The 24,181-nt window shown below is 46.8% G+C and overlaps 1 protein-coding gene across 1 annotated transcript in view; it reads right to left on the bottom strand.

Moving 5' to 3' along the window:
• Nucleotides 1-24,181, bottom strand: part of LOC135525824 (protein sidekick-1-like) — a 445,696-nt gene that overhangs the window by 110,004 nt on the left and 311,511 nt on the right. The window contains 1 exon segment of the mRNA XM_064953721.1: nt 2,982-3,029. Within this exon segment, the coding sequence (XP_064809793.1) occupies nt 2,982-3,029 (48 nt within the window).

Below are 24,181 nucleotides of genomic sequence, written 5' to 3'. Positions count from 1 at the left end.
TATAGTGTAATCTCCCTCTAATCATATAGTGTAAACTCCCTCTAATAATGTTGTGTAAACTCCCTCTAATAATGTTGTGTAAACTCCCTCTATTAATCTAGTGTAAACTCCCTCTATTAACCAAGTGTAAACTCCCTCTAATAATGTTCTGTAAACTCCCTCTAATAATGTAGTGTAAACTCCCTCTATTAACCTAGTGTAAACTCCCTCTAATAATGTAGTGTAAACTCCCTCTATTAACCTAGTGTAAACTCCCTCTAATAATGTTGTGTAAACTCCCTCTAATAATGTAGTGTAAACTCCCTCTATTAACCTAGTGTAAACTCCCTCTAATAATGTAGTGTAAACTCACTCTATTAACCTAGTGTAAACTCCCTCTAATAATATAGTGTAAACTCCCTCTGTGAATATAGTGTAAACTCCCTCAGTGAATATAGTATAAACTCCCTCAGTGAATATAGTATAAACTCCCTCAGTGAATATAGTATAAACTCCCTCTAATAATATAGTGTAAACTCCCTCTATTAACCTAGTGTAAACTCCCTCTAATAATGTAGTGTAAACTCCCTCTATTAACCTAGTGTAAACTCCCTCTAATAATGTAGTGTAAACTCCCTCTATTAACCTAGTGTAAACTCCCTCTAATAATATAGTGTAAACTCCCTCTATTAACCTAGTGTAAACTCCCTCTATGAATATAGTGTAAACTCCCTCTGTGAATATAGTGTAAACTCCCTCTAATAATGTAGTGTAAACTCCCTCTGTGAATATAGTGTAAACTCCCTCTGTGAATATAGTGTAAACTCCCTCTAATAATATAGTGTAAACTCACTCTGTGAATATAGTGTAAACTCCCTCAGTGAATATAGTGTAAACTCCCTCTGTGAATATAGTGTAAACTCCCTCTGTGAATATAGTGTAAACTCCCTCTAATAATGTAGTGTAAACTCCCTCTGTGAATGTAGTGTAAACTCCCTCTATGAATATAGTGTAAACTCCCTCTAATAATATAGTGTAAACTCCCTCTGTGAATATAGTGTAAACTCCCTCTAATAATGTAGTGTAAACTCCCTCTGTGAATATAGTGTAAACTCCCTCTGTGAATGTAGTGTAAACTCCCTCAGTGAATATAGTGTAAACTCCCTCTAATAATATAGTGTAAACTCCCTCTATGAATATAGTGTAAACTCCCTCTGTCACGCCTTGGTCTTAGTATTTTTGTGTTTTAGTTTATTTGTTGGTCAGGCCAGGGTGTGACATGGGTTTCTGTTGTATTTCGTATTGGGTTTTTTGTTGGTATTGGGATTTGCGGCTGAGTAGGGGTGTTGCATAGGTTTGGCTGCCTGAGGCGGTTCTCAATCAGAGTCAGGTGATTCTCGTTGTCTCTGATTGGGAACCGTATTTAGGTAGCCTGGGTTTCACTTTGTATTTCGTGGGTGATTGTTCCTGTCTCTGTGTTAGTGTTCACCAGTCAGGCTGTAATAGGTTTCACGTTCCGTTTTGTTGTTTTGTATTTTGTAATAGTTATTTTATGTATCGCGATCCTTCATTAAAGATCATGAGTAACCACCACGCTGCATTTCGGTCCGACTCTCTTGCAAAAAACGAAGAACGCCGTTACACCCTCTGTGAATATAGTGTAAACACCCTCTATTAATTTAGTGTAAACTCCCTCTAATAATGTAGTGTAAACTCCCTCTATGAATATAGTGTAAACTCACTCAGCAGTGTATAGTGTATAGTGTATATAGTGTATAGTGTATATAGTGTATTGTGTATATAGTGTATAGTGTATATAGTGTATAGTATATATAATGTATAGTGTATATAGTGTATAGTGTATAGTGTATAGTGTATATAGTGTATAGTGTATATTGAATATAGTGTATAGTGTGTATAGTGTATAGTACCTGCCTCCCTGTAATGTGTACTCAGTAACAGCAGTACTGTACTCCCCCAGGCCTGCAGCAGTGTATAGTGTATATAGTGTATAGTGTATAGAGTATAGTGTATATAGTGTATAGAGTATATAGTGTATATAGAGTATAGTGTATAGTGATTAGTGTATATAGTGTATAGTACCTACCTCCCTGTAATGTGTACTCAGTAACAGCAGTACTGTACTCCCCCAGGCCTGCAGCAGTGTATAGTGTATAGTGTATAGTGTATATAGTGTATAGTGTATAGTGTATAGTATATATAATGTATAGTGTATATAGTGTATAGTGTATATAGTGTATAGTGTCTATAGTGTATATAGTGTATAGTATATATAATGTATAGTGTATATAGTGTATAGTGTATATAGAGTATAGTGTATATAGTGTATAGTGTATAGAGTATAGTGTATATAGAGTATAGTGTATATAGTGTATAGTATATAGTGATTAGTGTATAGTGTATATAGTGTATAGTGTATATAGTGTATAGTGTATATAGTGTATAGTGTATATAGTGTATAGTGTATATAGTGTGTATAGTGTATAGTGTATATAGTGTATAGTGTATATAGTGTATATAGTGTGTATAGTGTATAGTACCCACCTCCCTGTAATGTGTACACAGTAACAGCAGTACTATACTCCCCCAGGCCTGCAGCAGTGTATAGTGTATAGTGTATATAGTGTATAGTATATATAATGTATAGTGTATATAGTGTATAGTGTATATAGTGTATACTGTCTATAGTGTATAGTGTATATAGTGTATAGTATATATAATGTATAGTGTATATAGTGTATAGAGTATAGTGTATATAGAGTATAGTGTATATAGTGTATAGAGTGTATAGTGTATATAGAGTATAGTGTATATAGTGTATAGTGTATATAGAGTATAGTGTATATAGTGTATAGTGTATAGTGTATATAGTGTATAGTATATATAATGTATAGTGTATATAGTGTATAGAGTATAGTGTATATAGAGTATAGTGTATATAGTGTATAGTGTATATAGTGTGTATAGTATATAGTACCTACCTCCCTGTAGTGTGTACTCAGTAATAGCAGTACTGTACTCTCCCAGGCCTGCAGCAGTGTATAGTGTATAGTGTATATAGTGTGTATAGTGTATAGTGTATATAGTGTGTATAGTATATAGTGTATATAGTGTGTATAGTATATAGTACCTACCTCCCTGTAGTGTGTACTCAGAAATAGCAGTACTGTACTCTCCCAGGCCTGCAGCAGTGTATAGTGTATAGTATATATAATGTATAGTGTATATAGTGTATAGTGTATATAGTGTATAGAGTATAGTGTATAGAGTATAGTGTATATAGTGTATAGTGATTAGTGTATATAGTGTATAGTACCTACCTCCCTGTAGTGTGTACTCAGTAACAGCAGTACTGTACTCCCCCAGGCCTGCAGCAGTGTATAGTATATAGTGTATAGTGTATAGTGTATATAGTGTATTGTGTATATAGTGTATAGTGTGTATAGTGTATAGTGTATATAGTGTGTATAGTATATAGTACCTACCTCCCTGTAGTGTGTACTCAGTAATAGCAGTACTATACTCCCCCAGGCCTGCAGCAGTGTATAGTGTATATAGTGTATAGTGTATACAGTGTATAGTGTATATAGTGTATAGTGTATAGTGTATATAGTGTATAGTGTATATAGTGTATAGTGTATAGTGTATATAGTGTGTATAGTGTATAGTACCTACCTCCCTGTAGTGTGTACTCAGTAATAGCAGTACTGTACTCCCCCAGGCCTGCAGCAGTGTATAGTGTATATAGTGTATATAGTGTATAGTGTATATAGTGTGTATAGTATATAGTACCTACCTCCCTGTAGTGTGTACTCAGTAATAGCAGTACTGTACTCCCCCAGGCCTGCAGCAGTGTATAGTGTATATAGTGTATAGTGTATACAGTGTATAGTGTATAGTGTATATAGTGTATAGTGTATATAGTGTGTATAGTATATAGTACCTACCTCCCTGTAGTGTGTACTCAGTAATAGCAGTACTGTACTCCCCAGGCCTGCAGCAGTGTATAGTGTATAGTGTATATAGAGTATAGTGTATAGTGTATATAGTGTATAGTGTATATAGTGTATAGTGTATATAGTGTATAGTGTATATAGTGTATAGTGTATATAGTGTATAGTGTATATAGTGTATAGTGTATAGTGTATAGTATATAGTGTGTATAGTATATAGTACCTACCTCCCTGTAGTGTGTACTCAGTAATAGCAGTACTGTACTCCCCCAGGCCTGCAGCAGTGTATAGTGTATATAGTGTATAGTGTATAGTGTATATAGTGTATAGTGTATATAGTGTATAGTGTGTATAGTGTGTAGTGTATATAGTGTGTATAGTATATAGTACCTACCTCCCTGTAGTGTGTACTCAGTAATAGCAGTACTGTACTCTCCCAGGCCTGCAGCAGTGTATAGTGTATAGTGTATATAGTGTGTATAGTGTATAGTGTATATAGTGTGTATAGTATATAGTGTATATAGTGTGTATAGTATATAGTACCTACCTCCCTGTAGTGTGTACTCAGTAATAGCAGTACTGTACTCTCCCAGGCCTGCAGCAGTGTATAGTGTATAGTGTATAGTATATATAATGTATAGTGTATATAGTGTATAGTGTATATAGTGTATAGAGTATAGTGTATAGAGTATAGTGTATATAGTGTATAGTGATTAGTGTATATAGTGTATAGTACCTACCTCCCTGTAGTGTGTACTCAGTAACAGCAGTACTGTACTCCCCCAGGCCTGCAGCAGTGTATAGTATATAGTGTATAGTGTATAGTGTATATAGTGTATTGTGTATATAGTGTATAGTGTGTATAGTGTATAGTGTATATAGTGTGTATAGTATATAGTACCTACCTCCCTGTAGTGTGTACTCAGTAATAGCAGTACTATACTCCCCAGGCCTGCAGCAGTGTATAGTGTATATAGTGTATAGTGTATACAGTGTATAGTGTATATAGTGTATAGTGTATAGTGTATATAGTGCATAGTGTATATAGTGTATAGTGTATAGTGTATATAGTGTGTATAGTGTATAGTACCTACCTCCCTGTAGTGTGTACTCAGTAATAGCAGTACTGTACTCCCCCAGGCCTGCAGCAGTGTATAGTGTATATAGTGTATATAGTGTATAGTGTATATAGTGTGTATAGTATATAGTACCTACCTCCCTGTAGTGTGTACTCAGTAATAGCAGTACTGTACTCCCCCAGGCCTGCAGCAGTGTATAGTGTATATAGTGTATAGTGTATACAGTGTATAGTGTATAGTGTATATAGTGTATAGTGTATATAGTGTGTATAGTATATAGTACCTACCTCCCTGTAGTGTGTACTCAGTAATAGCAGTACTGTACTCCCCCAGGCCTGCAGCAGTGTATAGTGTATAGTGTATATAGAGTATAGTGTATAGTGTATATAGTGTATAGTGTATATAGTGTATAGTGTATATAGTGTATAGTGTATATAGTGTATAGTGTATATAGTGTATAGTGTATATAGTGTATAGTGTATAGTGTATAGTATATAGTGTGTATAGTATATAGTACCTACCTCCCTGTAGTGTGTACTCAGTAATAGCAGTACTGTACTCCCCCAGGCCTGCAGCAGTGTATAGTGTATATAGTGTATAGTGTATAGTGTATATAGTGTATAGTGTATATAGTGTATAGTGTGTATAGTGTGTAGTGTATATAGTGTGTATAGTATATAGTACCTACCTCCCTGTAGTGTGTACTCAGTAATAGCAGTACTGTACTCCCCTAGGCCTGCAGCAGTGTATAGTGTATAGTGTATATAGAGTATAGTGTATAGTGTGTATAGTGTATAGTGTGTATAGTGTATAGTGTATATAGTGTATAGTGTATAGTGTATAGTGTATATAGTGTGTATAGTATATAGTACCTACCTCCCTGTAGTGTGTACTCAGTAATAGCAGTACTGTACTCCCCCAGGCCTGCAGCAGTGTATAGTGTATAGTGTATATAGTGTATAGTGTGTATAGTGTATAGTGTATATAGTGTGTATAGTATATAGTACCTACCTCCTTGTAGTGTGTACTCAGTAACAGCAGTACTGTACTCCCCCAGGCCTGCAGCAGTGTATAGTGTATATAGTGTATAGTGTATATAGTGTATAGTGTATATAGTGTATAGTGTGTAGTGTATAGTGTATAAAGTGTGTATAGTATATAGTAACTACCTCCCTGTAGTGTGTACTCAGTAATAGCAGTACTGTACTCCCCCAGGCCTGCAGCAGTGTATAGTGTATAGTGTATTGTATATAGTGTATAGTGTATAGTGTATATAGTGTATAGTGTATTGTATATAGTGTATAGTGTATATAGTGTATATAGTGTGTAGTGTATATAGTGTATAGTGTGTATAGTGTATAGTGTGTATAGTATATAGTACCTACCTCCCTGTAGTGTGTACTCAGTAATAGCAGTACTGTACTCCCCCAGGCCTGCAGCAGTGTATAGTGTGTAGTGTATATAGTGTATAGTGTATAGTGTATATAGTGTATAGTGTATAGTGTATATAGTGTGTATAGTATATAGTACCTACCTCCTTGTAGTGTGTAATAGCAGTACTGTACTCCCCCAGGCCTGCAGCAGTGTATAGTGTATAGTGTATAGTGTATATAGTGTATAGTGTATATAGTGTATAGTGTATATAGTGTGTATAGTATATAGTACCTACCTCCCTGTAGTGTGTACTCAGTAATAGCAGTACTGTACTCCCCCAGGCCTGCAGCAGTGTATAGTGTATAGTATATAGTGTATAGTGTATATAGTGTATAGTGTATAGTGTGTATAGTGTATATAGTGTGTATAGTATATAGTACCTACCTCCCTGTAGTGTGTACTCAGTAATAGCAGTACTGTACTCCCCCAGGCCTGCAGCAGTGTATAGTGTATAGTATATAGTGTATAGTGTATAGTGTATAGTATATAGTGTATATAGTGTGTATAGTATATAGTACCTACCTCCCTGTAGTGTGTACTCAGTAATAGCAGTACTGTACTCCCCCAGGCCTGCAGCAGTGTATAGTGTATAGTATATAGTGTATAGTGTATAGTGTATAGTATATAGTGTATATAGTGTGTATAGTATATAGTACCTACCTCCCTGTAGTGTGTACTCAGTAATAGCAGTACTGTACTCCCCCAGGCCTGCAGCAGTGTATAGTGTATAGTGTATATAGTGTGTATAGTATATAGTACCTACCTCCCTGTAGTGTGTACTCAGTAACAGCAGTACTGTACTCCCCCAGGCCTGCAGCAGTGTATAGTGTATAGTATATAGTACCTACCTCCCTGTAGTGTGTACTCAGTAATAGCAGTACTGTACTCCCCCAGGCCTGCAGCAGTGTATAGTGTATAGTGTATATAGTGTGTAGTGTATATAGTGTATAGTGTATATAGTATATAGTGTATAGTGTATAGTGTATAGTGTATATAGTGTGTATAGTATATAGTACCTACCTCCCTGTAGTGTGTACTCAGTAATAGCAGTACTGTACTCCCCCAGGCCTGCAGCAGTGTATAGTGTGTAGTGTATATAGTGTATAGTGTATAGTGTATATAGTGTATAGTGTATAGTGTATATAGTGTGTATAGTATATAGTACCTACCTCCTTGTAGTGTGTAATAGCAGTACTGTACTCCCCCAGGCCTGCAGCAGTGTATAGTGTATAGTGTATAGTGTATATAGTGTATAGTGTATATAGTGTATAGTGTATATAGTGTGTATAGTATATAGTACCTACCTCCCTGTAGTGTGTACTCAGTAATAGCAGTACTGTACTCCCCCAGGCCTGCAGCAGTGTATAGTGTATAGTATATAGTGTATAGTGTATAGTGTATATAGTGTATAGTGTATAGTGTATAGTGTGTATAGTGTATAGTGTATATAGTGTGTATAGTGTATAGTACCTACCTCCCTGTAGTGTGTACTCAGTAATAGCAGTACTGTACTCCCCCAGGCCTGCAGCAGTGTATAGTGTATAGTGTATATAGTGTATAGTGTATAGTGTATATAGTGTATAGTGTATATAGTGTATAGTGTGTATAGTGTGTATAGTATATAGTACCTACCTCCCTGTAGTGTGTACTCAGTAATAGCAGTACTGTACTCCCCCAGGCCTGCAGCAGTGTATAGTATATAGTACCTACCTCCCTGTAGTGTGTACTCAGTAATAGCAGTACTGTACTCCCCCAGGCCTGCAGCAGTGTATAGTGTATATAGTGTATATAGTGTATAGTGTGTAGTGTATATAGTGTGTATAGTATATAGTACCTACCTCCCTGTAGTGTGTACTCAGTAATAGCAGTACTGTACTCCCCCAGGCCTGCAGCAGTGTATAGTGTATATAGTGTATATAGTGTATAGTGTGTAGTGTATATAGTGTGTATAGTATATAGTACCTACCTCCCTGTAGTGTGTACTCAGTAATAGCAGTACTGTACTCCCCCAGGCCTGCAGCAGTGTATAGTGTATATAGTGTGTATAGTATATAGTACCTACCTCCCTGTAGTGTGTACTCAGTAATAGCAGTACTGTACTCCCCCAGGCCTGCAGCAGTGTATAGTGTATATAGTGTATAGTACCTACCTCCCTGTAGTGTGTACTCAGTAATAGCAGTACTGTACTCCCCCAGGCCTGCAGCAGTGTATAGTGTATATAGTATATAGTACCTACCTCCCTGTAGTGTGTACTCAGTAACAGCAGTGCTGTACTCCCCCAGGCCTGCAGCAGTGTAGGCAGCCAGTTGTATCTGATACTGAGTCCAGATTATGAGGTCTGATAGGAGACAGTAGTTCGTCTCTGGACTAGAGATATTCTTCTCTTGGTAGTCTCCTGGTAGACCTGCCAGACGATACCTACACACTCACACACATTTACACACACACACACACACACACACACACACACACACACACACACACACACACACACACACACACACACACACACACACACACACACTCACACACACACACATTTACACACACACATTTACACACACACACACACACACACACAGTGTGTCCGGGTTACACACAGGGGGGTTGGCCTACACACACACACACACACACACACACACAGCAGTGTACATAGTTTACACACACACACACACACACACACACACACACACACACACACACACACACACACACACAGGGACACACACACACACACACACACACACCTGTACACACACACACACACCTGTACACACACACACATTTACCTGTATGTTAGTATGGCCTAGCGACGTCCTGGTTAGGGGAGGGGTTGTATGCCTATAACCTGTATGTAGGGAGGACTGTCGTCCGGGTTAGGGAGGGGGGTTGGCCTAGCGGGGTCGTCCGTATGTAGGGAGGACTTCTAGGTAGGGAGGACTGTCTGGCCTAGCGTCAGTCCGGGTTAGGGTCTAGGGTTCTATAACCTGGTAGGGAGGACCTAGCGTCGTCCGGGTTAGTATGGGGGGGTGTCTGTATGCCTAGCGTCTATCCGGGTTAGGGAGGGGTTGTACCTATAACCTGTATGTAGGGAGGACTGGGGTCTATAACCTGTCCGTATGTAGTTCTAGTATGTAGGGAGGACTGGTCTATAACCTGGCCTAGCTGTCTATAACCTGTATGTAGGGAGGACTGGGGTCTATAACCTGTATGTAGGGAGGACTGGGGTCTAGTATGTATAGGACTGGGGTCTATAACATGTATGTAGGGAGGACTGGGGTCTATAACCTGTATGTAGGGAGGACTGGGGTCTATAACCTGTATGTAGGGAGGACTGGGGTCTATAACCTGGGGTCTATAACCTGTATGTAGGGAGGACTGGGGTCTATAACCTGTATGTAGGGAGGGGTCTATAACCTGTATGTAGGGAGGACTGGGGTCTATAACCTGTAGGGAGGACTGTCTATAACCTGTATGTAGGGAGGACTGGGGTCTATAACCTGTATGTAGGGAGGAGGACTGGGGTCTATAACCTGTATGTAGGGAGGACTGGGGTCTATAACCTGTATGTAGGGAGGACTATAACCTGTATGTAGGAGGACTGGGGTCTATAACCTGTATGTCTACTGGGGTCTATAACTATAACTGTATGTAGGGAGGACTGGGGTCTATAACCTGTATGTAGGGAGGACTGGGGTCTATAACCTGTATGTAGGGAGGACTGGGGTCTATAACCTGTATGTAGGGTCTATAACCTGTAGAGGACTGGGGTCTATAACCTGTATGTAGGGAGGACTGGGGTCTATAACCTGTATGTAGGGAGGACTGGGGTCTATAACCTGTATGTAGGGAGGACTGGGGTCTATAACCTGTATGTAGGAGGACTGGGGTCTATAACCTGTATGTAGGGAGGACTGGGGTCTATAACCTGTATGTAGGGAGGACTGGGGTCTATAACCTGTATGTAGGGAGGACTGGGGTCTATAACCTGTATGTAGGGAGGACTGGGGTCTATAACCTGTATGTAGGGAGGACTGGGGTCTATAACCTGTATGTAGGGAGGACTGGGGTCTATAACCTGTATGTAGGGAGGACTGGGGTATATAACCTGTATGTAGGGAGGAGACTGGGGTCTATAACCTGTATGTAGGGAGGACTGGGGTCTATAACCTGTATGTAGGACTACTGGGGTCTATAACCTGTATGTAGGGAGGACTGGGGTCTATAACCTGTATGTAGGGAGGACTGGGGTCTATAACCTGTATGTAGTAGGACTGGGGTCTATAACCTGTAGTAGAGGACTGGGGTCTATAACTGGGGTCTATAACCTGTATGTAGGGAGGACTGGGGTCTATAACCTGTATGTAGGGAGGACTGGGGTCTATAACCTGTATGTAGGGAGGACTGGGGTCTATAACCTGTATGTAGGGAGGACTGGGTAGGGAGGACTGTCTATAACCTGTATGTAGGGAGGACTGGGGTCTATAACCTATGTACCTCTATAACCTGTATGTAGGGAGGACTGGGGTCTATAACCTGTATGTAGGGAGGACTGGGGTCTATAACCTGTATGTAGGGAGGACTGGGGTCTATAACCTGTATGTAGGGAGGACTGGGGTCTATAACCTGTATGTAGGGAGGACTGGGGTCTATAACCTGTATGTAGGGAGGACTGGGGTCTATAACCTGTATGTAGGGAGGACTGGGGTCTATAACCTGTATGTAGGGAGGACTGGGGTCTATAACCTGTATGTAGGGAGGACTGGGGTCTATAACCTGTATGTAGGGAGGGAGGACTGGGGTCTATAACCTGTATGTAGGGAGGACTGGGGTCTATAACCTGTATGTAGGAGGACTGGGGTCTATAACCTGGTAGAGGACTGGGGTCTATAACCTGTATGTAGGGAGGACTGGGGTCTATAACCTGTATGTAGGGAGGACTGGGGTCTATAACCTGGGTCTATAACCTGTATGTAGGGACTGGGGTCTATAACCTGTATGTAGGGAGGACTGGGGTCTATAACCTGTATGTAGGGAGGACTGGGGTCTATAACCTGTATGTAGGGAGGACTGGGGTCTATAACCTGTATGTAGGGACTGGACTGGGGTCTATAACCTGTATGTAGGGAGGACTGGGGTCTATAACCTGTATGTAGGAGGAGGGGTCTATAACCTGGTAGGGAGGACTGGGGTCTATAACCTGTATGTAGGGAGGACTGGGGTCTATAACCTGTATGTAGGGAGGACTGGGGTCTATAACCTGTATGTAGGGAGGACTGGGGTCTATAACCTGTATGTAGGGAGGACTGGGGTCTATAACCTGTATGTAGGGAGGACTGGGGTCTATAACCTGTATGTAGGGAGGACTGGACTGGGGTCTATAACCTGTATGTAGGGAGGACTGGGGTCTATAACCTGTATGTAGGGAGGACTGGGGTCTATAACCTGTATGTAGGGAGGACTGGGGTCTATAACCTGTATGTAGGGAGGACTGGGGTCTATAACCTGTATGTAGGGAGGACTGGGGTCTATAACCTGTATGTAGGGAGGACTGGGGTCTATAACCTGTATGTAGGTACTGGGGTCTATAACCTGTATGTAGGGAGGACTGGGGTCTATAACCTGTATGTAGGGAGGACTGGGGTCTATAACCTGTATGTATAACCTGTATGTATGTAGGAGGACTGGGGTCTATAACCTGTATGTAAAAAGTGGGGTCTATAACCTGTATGTAGGGAGGACTGGGGTCTATAACCTGTATGTAGGGAGGACTACTGGGGTCTATAACCTGTAGGCTTCTATTTGGATATGTGGGAGGGGGGCATGTGACAGGCATATGTAAATGAAACCTGTCGCTAAAACAAAGTTTAGTGTTTTTGCAGAGACATTACAGTAGTTTTACTCCAATGTTTGTTTTGTTTTTTTGATGCTTCTCACATATGGGTGGCATACCTTTCCTGATATGTGGGGTAGGGGCATGTGAGTTGGGTAAGGCATATGTAAATGAAAACCACAAGGCCTACTGTCTAACCACAAGGCCTAAAACAAAGTTTCTAGTGTTTTTGCAGAGACATTACAGTAGTTTTTACTCCAATGTTTGTTTTGGGGGAATATAACTGATTTTTCTGGGAGTTGGGGTATAACCTGTATGTAGAGGAGGACTGGGGTGAGTTGGGGGTGGGGGTAATCTACTGCATCTATCTCCAACACTCAACCTGGTTGGGAGGGAGGACCTCCTACCTGGGTAGGTGGAGGTATCCCCAAGGGAGGAGCAGTCCATTGTGCTGTAACCACAAGGTTCTGGTTGGGAGGAGGAATCTAACCACAAGGACCATTGGGTAGACTGGTTGGGTATTGGTGGAGACTCTAACCACAAGGCCTCTGAGTTGGGAATTGGTGGAAGAATCACCATGTTCTTAGGAGGAATCACTGGGAGGCCTCCTTGGGTCTCAGCATCAACCTGGTTGGGAGGACAAACACCACAGATGGGTTGTTGGGAGGAATATTGGTTGGAGGAAGGAATCTAACCACAAGGCCTCTGAGTTGGGTATTGGTAGAAGACTCTAACCACAAGGCCTCTGAGTTGGGTATTGGTGGAGGAATCTAACCACAAGGCCTCTGAGTTGGGTATTGGTGGAGGAATCTAACCACAAGGCCTCTGAGTTGGGTATTGGTAGAAGACTCTAACCACAAGGCCTCTGAGTTGGGTATTGGCCTCTGAGTTGGGTATTGGTGAAGACTCTAACCACAAGGCCTCTGAGTTGGGTATTGGTAGAAGACTCTAACCACAAGGCCTCTGAGTTGGGTATTGGTAGAAGACTCTAACCTAACAAGGCCTCTGAGTTGGGTTTTGGTAGAAGAGGCTCTAACCACAAGGCCTCTGAGTTGGGTATTGGTAGAATACTCTAACCACAAGGCCTCTGAGTTGGGTATTGGTAGGGCCTCTGAGTTGGGTATTGGTAGAAGACTCTAACCACAAGGCCTCTGAGTTGGGTATTGGGTATTGGTGAAGACTCTAACCACAAGGCCTCTGAGTTGGGTATTGGTAGAAGACTCTAACCACAAGGCCTCTGAGTTGGGTTGGTAGAAGACTCTAACCACAAGGCCTTGGGTATTGGTAGAAGACTCTAACCACAAGGCCTCTGAGTTGGGTATTGGTAAGACTCTAACCACAAGGCCTCTGAGTTGGGTATTGGTAGAAGACTCTAACCACAAGGCCTCTGAGTTGGGTATTGGTAGAAGACTCTAACCACAAGGCCTCTGAGTTGGGTATTGGTAGAAGACTCTAACCACAAGGCCTCTGAGTTGGGTACAAGACTCCTCAAGGCCTCTGAGTTGGGTATTGGTAGAAGACTCTAACCACAAGGCCTCTGAGTTAGGTATTGGTGGAAGAATCTAACCACAAGGCTTAATATAATATATATGTAATAATAATAGGTTGGTGCACAACTGGACCATTGGTAGAAGCGTCGTCTGGGATTGGCTGGGGTTCCAGTTGGGGTAGGGCAGTCACAAGGCCTCTGTTCCCCGACCCTGAACAAGAAGTTAACCCAAGGCCTCGTTCCCCGATAGGCCGTCATTGTAAATAAGAATTTGTTCTTAACTGACTTTCCTAGTTAAATAAAGGTTCAATAAAATTAAATAAAAACATATATATTTAGTTTCTCAGGATCCCACAGCCATTCCATGTGTTCGATCCAGGCTCTGAGTTAGGTATTGGTGGATTCAACTTGTCAACTAATCATCAAGCCCTTGTATCAGGTGTATCACCCTGAACAAGGGTGAGTTAGTTGAGGGCTACAACACATGGAACAGCTGGGGATCAGGTGAGTTAGTTGAGGGCTACAATTCAACTGGAACAGCTGGGGATCAGGTGAGTTAGTTGAGGGCTACAACACATGGAACAGCTGGGGATCAGGTGAGTTAGTTGAGGGCTACAACACATGGAACACAGTTGGGGATCAGGTGAGTTAGTTGAGGGCTACAACACATCAGGTGAGTTAGTTGGAACAGCTGGGGATCAGGTGAGTTAGTTGAGGGCTACAACACATGGAACAGCTGGGGATCAGGTGAGTTAGTTGAGGGCTACAACACGTGGAACAGCTGGGGATCAGGTGAGTTAGTTGAGGGCTACAACACAGCTGGATCACAGCTGGGGATCAGGTGAGTTAGTTGAGGGCTACAACACATGGAACAGCTGGGGATCAGGTGAGTTAGTTGACTACAACACATGGAACAGCTGGGGATCAGGTGAGTTAGTTCAGGTGAGGGCTACAACACATGGAACAGCTGGGGATCAGGTGAGTTAGTTGAGGGCTACAACACGTGGAACAGCTGGGGATCAGGTGAGTTAGTTGAGGGCTACAACACGTGGAACAGCTGGGGATCAGGTGAGTTAGTTGAGGGCTACAACACGTGGAACAGCTGGGGATCAGGTGAGTTAGTTGAGGGCTACAACACGTGGAACAGCTGGGGATCAGGTGAGTTAGTTGAGGGCTGGAACAGCTGGGGACAGGTGGAACACATGGAACAGCTGGGGATCAGGTGAGTTAGTTGAGGGCTACAACACAGCTGGAACAGCTGGGGATCAGGTGAGTTACTACAACACATGTGAGTTGAGTTGAGGGCTACAACACATGGAACAGCTGGGGATCAGGTGAGTTAGTTGAGGGCTACAACACATGGAACAGCTGGGGATCAGGTGAGTTAGTTGAGGGCTACAACACATGGAACAGCTGGGGATCAGGTGAGTTAGTTGAGGGCTACAACACATGGAACAGCTGGGGATCAGGTGAGTTAGTTGAGGGCTACAACACATGGAACAGCTGGGGATCAGGTGAGTTAGTTGAGGGCTACAACACATGGAACAGCTGGGGATCAGGTGAGTTAGTTGAGGGCTACAACACATGGAACAGCTGGGGATCAGGTGAGTTAGTTGAGGGCTGCAGGTGAGTTAGTTGATGTGTCTGGGGGGGTCACCGAGGACAGGTTTGAAAACCACTGGCCTAATTTCTCTCTCAACGTCACTGATTGGCCGGAAAGTCCTGCTGTCCAAAAAACGGCACCTTATTCCCGATATAGTGGACCACTTTAAACCAGCACCCACAGTATGTAGGGAATAGGATACGGTTTGGGACAAAGCACTGGTCTCCCAGTTCTGAATCAGTCTCTCATTAGAAGGGAAGGGATGAAAACTCTCCTCTACTGCACTGCAATACTAAAGATTACCCTCCCTCCCTCCCTCCCTCCCTCCCTCCCTCCCTCCCTCCCTCCCTCCCTCCCTCCCTCCCTCCCTCCCTCCCTCCCTCCCTCCCTCCCTCCCTCCTCCCTCCCTCCCTCCCTCCCTCCCTCCCTCCCTCCCTCCTCCCTCCCTCCCTCCCTCCCTCCCTCCCTCCCTCCCTCCCTCCCTCCCTCCCTCCCTCCCTCCCTCTCCATCATCCCTACCAGTGTAGTTCAGCAGTAACTTTACCAGACAACTGTTAATATGAATGAGTATGAAACTGTCTACTCTATTAAAAATAACTACCATCATATCATCATTCATCCCCTCTCTTTCTCTCTCTCTCTCTCTCTCTCTCTCTCTCTCTCTCTCTCTCAGTAGACAGGACTGCAGTGCAGTGTCTTTAATAGATACATCAGTATTAGTTAGGATGACTGCAGCTCTCCATCTCTTTCTCTATCCACCCCTCTCTCTCCATCCATCCTCTCTCTCTCTATCCATCCTCTCTCATCCCTCTCTCTCTATCCACCCCTCTCTCTCCATCCATCCTCTCTCATCCCTCTCTCTCCATCCATCCTCTCTCTCTATCCACCCTCTCTCTCCATCCATCCTCTCTCATCCCTCTCTCTCCATCCATCCTCTCTCTCTATCCACCCCTCTCTCTCCATCCATCCTCTCTCATCCCTCTCTCTCAATCCATCCTCTCTCTTTATCCATCCTCTCTCAGCCCTCTCTCTCTATCCATCCTCTCTCATCCCTCTCTCTCCATCCATCCTCTCTCTATCCATCGTCTCCGTCTATCAATCCTCTTCTCTCCATCCATCCTCTCTCATCCCTCTCTCACTATCCATCCTCCTCTCTCCATCCATCCTCTCTCATCCCTCTCTCACTATCCATCCTCCTCTCTCCATCCATCCTCTCTCTCTCTATCTGTCTCTGTCTATCCATCCTCTTCTCTCCAGCCGTTAACACACAAACACGCAGTGTTGAGCCGGTCCATTCCACTGTGTTAAGCGTCTCTCACCCTATCCACCCAGCCGGTCCATTCCACTGTGTTAAGCGTCTCTCACCCTGACCACCCAGCCGGTCCATTCCACTGTGTTAAGCGTCTCTCACCCTAACCACCCAGCCCGTCCATTCCACTGTGTTAAGCGTCTCTCACCCTAACCACCCAGCCGGTCCATTCCACTGTGTTAAGCGTCTCTCACTCTAACCACCCAGCCCGTCCATTCCACTGTGTTAAGCGTCTCTCACCCTAACCACCCAGCCAGTCCATTCCACTGTGTTAAGCGTCTCTCACCCTAACCACCCAGCCAGTCCATTCCACTGTGTTAAGCTTCTCTCACCCTATCCACCCAGCCAGTCCATTCCACTGTGTTAAGCATCTCTCACCCTAACCACCCAGCCGGTCCATTCCACTGTGTTAAGCGTCTCTCACCCTAACCACCCAGCCGGTCCATTCCACTGTGTTAAGCGTCTCACCCTAACCACCCAGCCGGTCCATTCCACTGTGTTAAGCGTCTCTCACCCTAACCACCCAGCCGGTCCCTAACCACCCAGCCGGTCCATTCCACTGTGTTAAGCGTCTCTCACCCTAACCACCCAGCCGGTCCATTCCACTGTGTTAAGCGTCTCTCACCCTAACCACCCAGCCGGTCCATTCCACTGTGTTAAGCGTCTCTCACCCTAACCACCCAGCCGGTCCATTCCACTGTGTTAAGCGTCTCTCACCCTAACCACCCAGCCGGTCCATTCCACTGTGTTAAGCGTCTCTCACCCTAACCACCCAGCCGGTCCATTCCACTGTGTTAAGCGTCTCTCACCCTAACCACCCAGCCGGTCCATTCCACTGTGTTAAGCGTCTCTCACCCTAACCACCCAGCCGGTCCATTCCACTGTGTTAAGCGTCTCTCACCCTAACCACCCAGCCGGTCCATTCCACTGTGTTAAGCGTCTCTCACCCTAACCACCCAGCCGGTCCATTCCACTGTGTTAAGCGTCTCTCACCCTAACCACCCAGCCGGTCCATTCCACTGTGTTAAGCGTCTCTCACCCTAACCACCCAGCCGGTCCATTCCACTGTGTTAAGCGTCTCTCACCCTAACCACCCAGCCGGTCCATTCCACTGTGTTACCCTATCCACCCAGCGGTCTTCTCACCCTAACCACCCAGCCGGTCCATTCCACTGTGTTAAGCGTCTACCCTATCCACCCAGCCGGTCCATTCCACTGTGTTAAGCACCTCTCACCCTAACCACCCAGCCGGTCCATTCCACTGTGTTAAGCGTCTCTCACCCTAACCACCCAGCCGGTCCATTCCACTGTGTTAAGCGTCTCTCACCCTAACCACCCAGCCGGTCCATTCCACTGTGTTAAGCGTCTCTCACCCTAACCACCCAGCCGGTCCATTCCACTGTGTTAAGCGTCTCTCACCCTAACCACCCAGCCGGTCCATTCCACTGTGTTAAGCGTCTCTCACCCTAACCACCCAGCCGGTCCATTCCACTGTGTTAAGCGTCTCTCACCCTAACCACCCAGCCGGTCCATTCCACTGTGTTAAGCGTCTCTCACCCTAACCACCCAGCCGGTCCATTCCACTGTGTTAAGCGTCTCTCACCCTAACCACCCAGCCGGTCCATTCCACTGTGTTAAGCGTCTCTCACCCTAACCACCCAGCCGGTCCATTCCACTGTGTTAAGCGTCTCTCACCCTAACCACCCAGCCGGTCCATTCCACTGTGTTAAGCTCTCACCTAACCACCCAGCCCGGTCCATTCCACTGTGTTAAGCCTAAACCACCCAGCCCGTCCATTCCACTGTGTTAAGCGTCTCTCACCCTAACCACCCAGCCGGTCCATTCCACTGTGTTAAGCGTCTCTCACCCTAACCACCCAGCCCGTCCATTCCACTGTGTTAAGCGTCTCTCACCCTAACCACCCAGCCGGTCCATTCCACTGTGTTAAGCGTCTCTCACCCTAACCACCCAGCCGGTCCATTCCACTGTGTTAAGCGTCTCTCACCCTAACCACCCAGCCCGTCCATTCCACTGTGTTAAGCGTCTCTCACCCTAACCACCCAGCCCGTCCATTCCACTGTGTTAAGCGTCTCTCACCCTAACCACCCAGCCGGTCCATTCCACTGTGTTAAGCGTCTCTCACCCTAACCACCCAGCCCGTCCATTCCACTGTGTTAAGCGTCTCTCACCCTAACCACCCAGCCCGTCCATTCCACTGTGTTAAGCGTCTCTCACCCTAACCACCCAGCCGGTCCATTCCACTGTGTTAAGCGTCTCTCACCCTAACCACCCAGCCGGTCCATTCCACTGTGTTAAGCGTCTCTCACCCTAACCACCCAGCCTCCATTCCACTGTGTTAAGCCTCTCACCCTACCACCCAGCCCGTCCATTCCACTGTGTTAAGCGTCTCTCACCCTAACCACCCAGCCGGTCCATTCCACTGTGTTAAGCGTCTCTCACCCTAACCACCCAGCCGGTCCATTCCACTGTGTTAAGCGTCTCTCACCCTAACCACCCAGCCGGTCCATTCCACTGTGTTAAGCGTCTCTCACCCTAACCACCCAGCCGGTCCATTCCACTGTGTTAAGCGTCTCTCACCCTAACCACCCAGCCGGTCCATTCCACTGTGTTAAGCGTCTCTCACCCTAACCACCCAGCCGGTCCATTCCACTGTGTTAAGCGTCTCTCACCCTAACCACCCAGCCAGTCCATTCCACTGTGTTGAGCGTCTCTCACCCTAACCACCCAGCCGGTCCATTCCACTGTGTTAAGCGTCTCTCACCCTAACCACCCAGCCGGTCCATTCCACTGTGTTAAGCGTCTCTCACCCTAACCACCCAGCCCGTCCATTCCACTGTGTTAAGCGTCTCTCACCCTAACCACCCAGCCGGTCCATTCCACTGTGTTAAGCGTCTCTCACCCTAACCACCCAGCCGGTCCATTCCACTGTGTTAAGCGTCTCTCACCCTAACCACCCAGCCGGTCCATTCCACTGTGTTAAGCGTCTCTCACCCTAACCACCCAGCCGGTCCATTCCACTGTGTTAAGCGTCTCTCACCCTAACCACCCAGCCCCGTCCATTCCACTGTGTTAAGCGTCTCTCACCCTAACCACCCAGCCGGTCCATTCCACTGTGTTAAGCGTCTCACCCTCCACCCAGCCGGTCCATTCCACTGTGTTAAGCGTCTCTCACCCAACCACCCAGCCGGTCCATTCCACTGTGTTAAGCGTCTCTCACCCTAACCACCCAGCCGGTCCATTCCACTGTGTTAAGCGTCTCTCACCCTAACCACCCAGCCGGTCCATTCCACTGTGTTAAGCGTCTCTCACCCTAACCACCCAGCCGGTCCATTCCACTGTGTTAAGCGTCTCTCACCCTAACCACCCAGCCGGTCCATTCCACTGTGTTAAGCGTCTCTCACCCTAACCACCCAGCCGGTCCATTCCACTGTGTTAAGCGTCTCTCACCCTAACCACCCAGCCGGTCCATTCCACTGTGTTAAGCGTCTCTCACCCTAACCACCCAGCCGGTCCATTCCACTGTGTTAAGCGTCTCTCACCCTAACCACCCAGCCGGTCCATTCCACTGTGTTAAGCGTCTCTCACCCTAACCACCCAGCCGGTCCATTCCACTGTGTTAAGCGTCTCTCACCCTAACCACCCAGCCGGTCCATTCCACTGTGTTAAGCGTCTCTCACCCTAACCACCCAGCCGGTCCATTCCACTGTGTTAAGCGTCTCTCACCCTAACCACCCAGCCGGTCCATTCCACTGTGTTAGCGTCTCTCACCCTAACCACCCAGCCGGTCCATTCCACTGTGTTAAGCGTCTCTCACCCTAACCACCCAGCCGGTCCATTCCACTGTGTTAAACCACCCAGCGTCTCTCACCCTAACCACCCAGCCGGTCCATTCCACTGTGTTAAGCGTCTCTCACCCTAACCACCCAGCCGGTCCATTCCACTGTGTTAAGCGTCTCTCACCCTAACCACCCAGCCGGTCCATTCCACTGTGTTAGCGTCTCTCACCCTAACCACCCAGCCGGTCCATTCCACTGTGTTAAGCGTCTCTCACCCTAACCACCCAGCCGGTCCATTCCACTGTGTTAAGCGTCTCTCACCCTAACCACCCAGCCGGTCCATTCCACTGTGTTAAGCGTCTCTCACCCTAACCACCCAGCCGGTCCATTCCACTGTGTTAAGCGTCTCTCACCCTAACCACCCAGCCGGTCCATTCCACTGTGTTAAGCGTCTCTCACCCTAACCACCCAGCCCGTCCATTCCACTGTGTTAAGCGTCTCTCACCCTAACCACCCAGCCGGTCCATTCCACTGTGTTAAGCGTCTCTCACCCTAACCACCCAGCCGGTCCATTCCACTGTGTTAAGCGTCTCTCACCCTAACCACCCAGCCGGTCCATTCCACTGTGTTAAGCGTCTCTCACCCTAACCACCCAGCCGGTCCATTCCACTGTGTTAAGCGTCTCTCACCCTAACCACCCAGCCGGTCCATTCCACTGTGTTAAGCGTCTCTCACCCTAACCACCCAGCCGGTCCATTCCACTGTGTTAAGCGTCTCTCACCCTAACCACCCAGCCGGTCCATTCCACTGTGTTAAGCGTCTCTCACCCTAACCACCCAGCCGGTCCATTCCACTGTGTTAAGCGTCTCTCACCCTAACCACCCAGCCGGTCCATTCCACTGTGTTAAGCGTCTCTCACCCTAACCACCCAGCCGGTCCATTCCACTGTGTTAAGCGTCTCTCACCCTAACCACCCAGCCGGTCCATTCCACTGTGTTAAGCGTCTCTCACCCTAACCACCCAGCCGGTCCATTCCACTGTGTTAAGCGTCTCTCACCCTAACCACCCAGCCGGTCCATTCCACTGTGTTAAGCGTCTCTCACCCTAACCACCCAGCCGGTCCATTCCACTGTGTTAAGCGTCTCTCACCCTAACCACCCAGCCGGTCCATTCCACTGTGTTAAGCGTCTCTCACCCTAACCACCCAGCCGGTCCATTCCACTGTGTTAAGCGTCTCTCACCCTAACCACCCAGCCGGTCCATTCCACTGTGTTAAGCGTCTCTCACCCTAACCACCCAGCCGGTCCATTCCACTGTGTTAAGCGTCTCTCACCCTAACCACCCAGCCGGTCCATTCCACTGTGTTAAGCGTCTCTCACCCTAACCACCCAGCCGGTCCATTCCACTGTGTTAAGCGTCTCTCACCCTAACCACCCAGCCGGTCCATTCCACTGTGTTAAGCGTCTCTCACCCCACCCAACCACCCACCCTAACCACCGGTCCATTCCACTGTGTTAAGCGTCTCTCACCCTAACCACCCAGCCGGTCCATTCCACTGTGTTAAGCGTCTCTCACCCTAACCACCCAGCCGGTCCATTCCACTGTGTTAAACCACCCAGCGTCCATTCACCCTAACCACCCAGCCCGGTCCATTCCACTGTGTTAAGCGTCTCTCACCCTAACCACCCAGCCGGTCCATTCCACTGTGTTAAGCGTCTCTCACCCTAACCACCCAGCCGGTCCATTCCACTGTGTTAAGCGTCTCTCACCCTAACCACCCAGCCGGTCCATTCCACTGTGTTAAGCGTCTCTCACCCTAACCACCCAGCCCGTCCATTCCACTGTGTTAAGCGTCTCTCACCCTAACCACCCAGCCGGTCCATTCCACTGTGTTAAGCATCTCTCACCCTAACCACCCAGCCGGTCCATTCCACTGTGTTAAGCGTCTCTCACCCTAACCACCCAGCCGGTCCATTCCACTGTGTTAAGCGTCTCTCACCCTAACCACCCAGCCCGTCCATTCCACTGTGTTAAGCGTCTCTCACCCTAACCACCCAGCGATCCATTCCACTGTGTTAAGCGTCTCTCACCCTAACCACCCAGCCGGTCCATTCCACTGTGTTAAGCGTCTCTCACCCTAACCACCCAGCCGGTCCATTCCACTGTGTTAGCGTCTCTCACCTAACCACCCAGCCGGTCCATTCCACTGTGTTAAGCGTCTCTCACCCTAACCACCCAGCCGGTCCATTCCACTGTGTTAAGCGTCTCTCACCCTAACCACCCAGCCGGTCCATTCCACTGTGTTAAGCGTCTCTCACCCTAACCACCCAGCCGGTCCATTCCACTGTGTTAAGCGTCTCTCACCCTAACCACCCAGCCGGTCCATTCCACTGTGTTAACCCTAACCACCCAGCGTCCATTCCACTGTGTTAGCACCTAACCACCCAGCCGGTCCATTCCACTGTGTTAAGCGTCTCTCACCCTAACCACCCAGTCGGTCCATTCCACTGTGTTAGCGTCTCTCACCCTAACCACCCAGCCGGTCCATTCCACTGTGTTAAGCGTCTCTCACCCTAACCACCCAGCCGGTCCATTCCACTGTGTTAAGCGTCTCTCACCCTAACCACCCAGCCGGTCCATTCCACTGTGTTAAGCGTCTCTCACCCTAACCACCCAGCCGGTCCATTCCACTGTGTTAAGCGTCTCTCACCCTAACCATCCAGCCGGTCCATTCCACTGTGTTAAGCGTCTCTCACCCTAACCACCCAGCCGGTCCATTCCACTGTGTTAAGCGTCTCTCACCCTAACCACCCAGCCGGTCCATTCCACTGTGTTAAGCGTCTCTCACCCTATCCACCCAGCCGGTCCATTCCACTGTGTTAAGCGTCTCTCACCCTGACCACCCAGCCGGTCCATTCCACTGTGTTAGGCGTCTCTCACCCTAACCACCCAGCCGGTCCATTCCACTGTGTTAAGCGTCTCTCACCCTAACCACCCAGCCGGTCCATTCCACTGTGTTAAGCATCTCTCACCCTAACCACCCAGTCGGTCCATTCCACTGTGTTAAGCGTCTCTCACCCTAACCACCCAGCCCATCCATTCCACTGTGTTAAGCGTCTCTCACCCTAACCACCCAGCCCATCCATTCCACTGTGTTAAGCGTCTCTCACCCTAACCACCCAGCCGGTCCATTCCACTGTGTTAAGCGTCTCTCACCCTAACCACCCAGCCGGTCCATTCCACTGTGTTAAGCGTCTCTCACCCTAACCACCCAGCCCGTCCATTCCACTGTGTTAAGCGTCTCCCACTCACCCTAACCACCCAGTCGGTCCATTCCACTGTGTTAAGCGTCTCTCACCCTAACCACCCAGCCCGTCCATTCCACTGTGTTAAGCGTCTCTCACCCTATCCACCCAGCCCGTCCATTCCACTGTGTTAAGCGTCTCTCACCCTAACCACCCAGCCCGTCCATTCCACTGTGTTAAGCGTCTCTCACCCTAACCACCCAGCCGGTCCATTCCACTGTGTTAAGCGTCTCTCACCCTAACCACCCAGCCGGTCCATTCCACTGTGTTAGCGTCTCTCACCCTAACCACCCAGCCGGTCCATTCCACTGTGTTAAGCGTCTCTCACCCTAACCACCCAGCCGGTCCATTCCACTGTGTTAAGCGTCTCTCACCCTAAC

Source organism: Oncorhynchus masou, chromosome 5, assembly GCF_036934945.1.
Source record: "Oncorhynchus masou masou isolate Uvic2021 chromosome 5, UVic_Omas_1.1, whole genome shotgun sequence".
Taxonomy (NCBI): Eukaryota; Metazoa; Chordata; class Actinopteri; order Salmoniformes; family Salmonidae; genus Oncorhynchus; species Oncorhynchus masou.
Note: the sequence above shows the minus strand (reverse complement) of the source record. Positions and strands in the feature narration are given on the sequence as shown.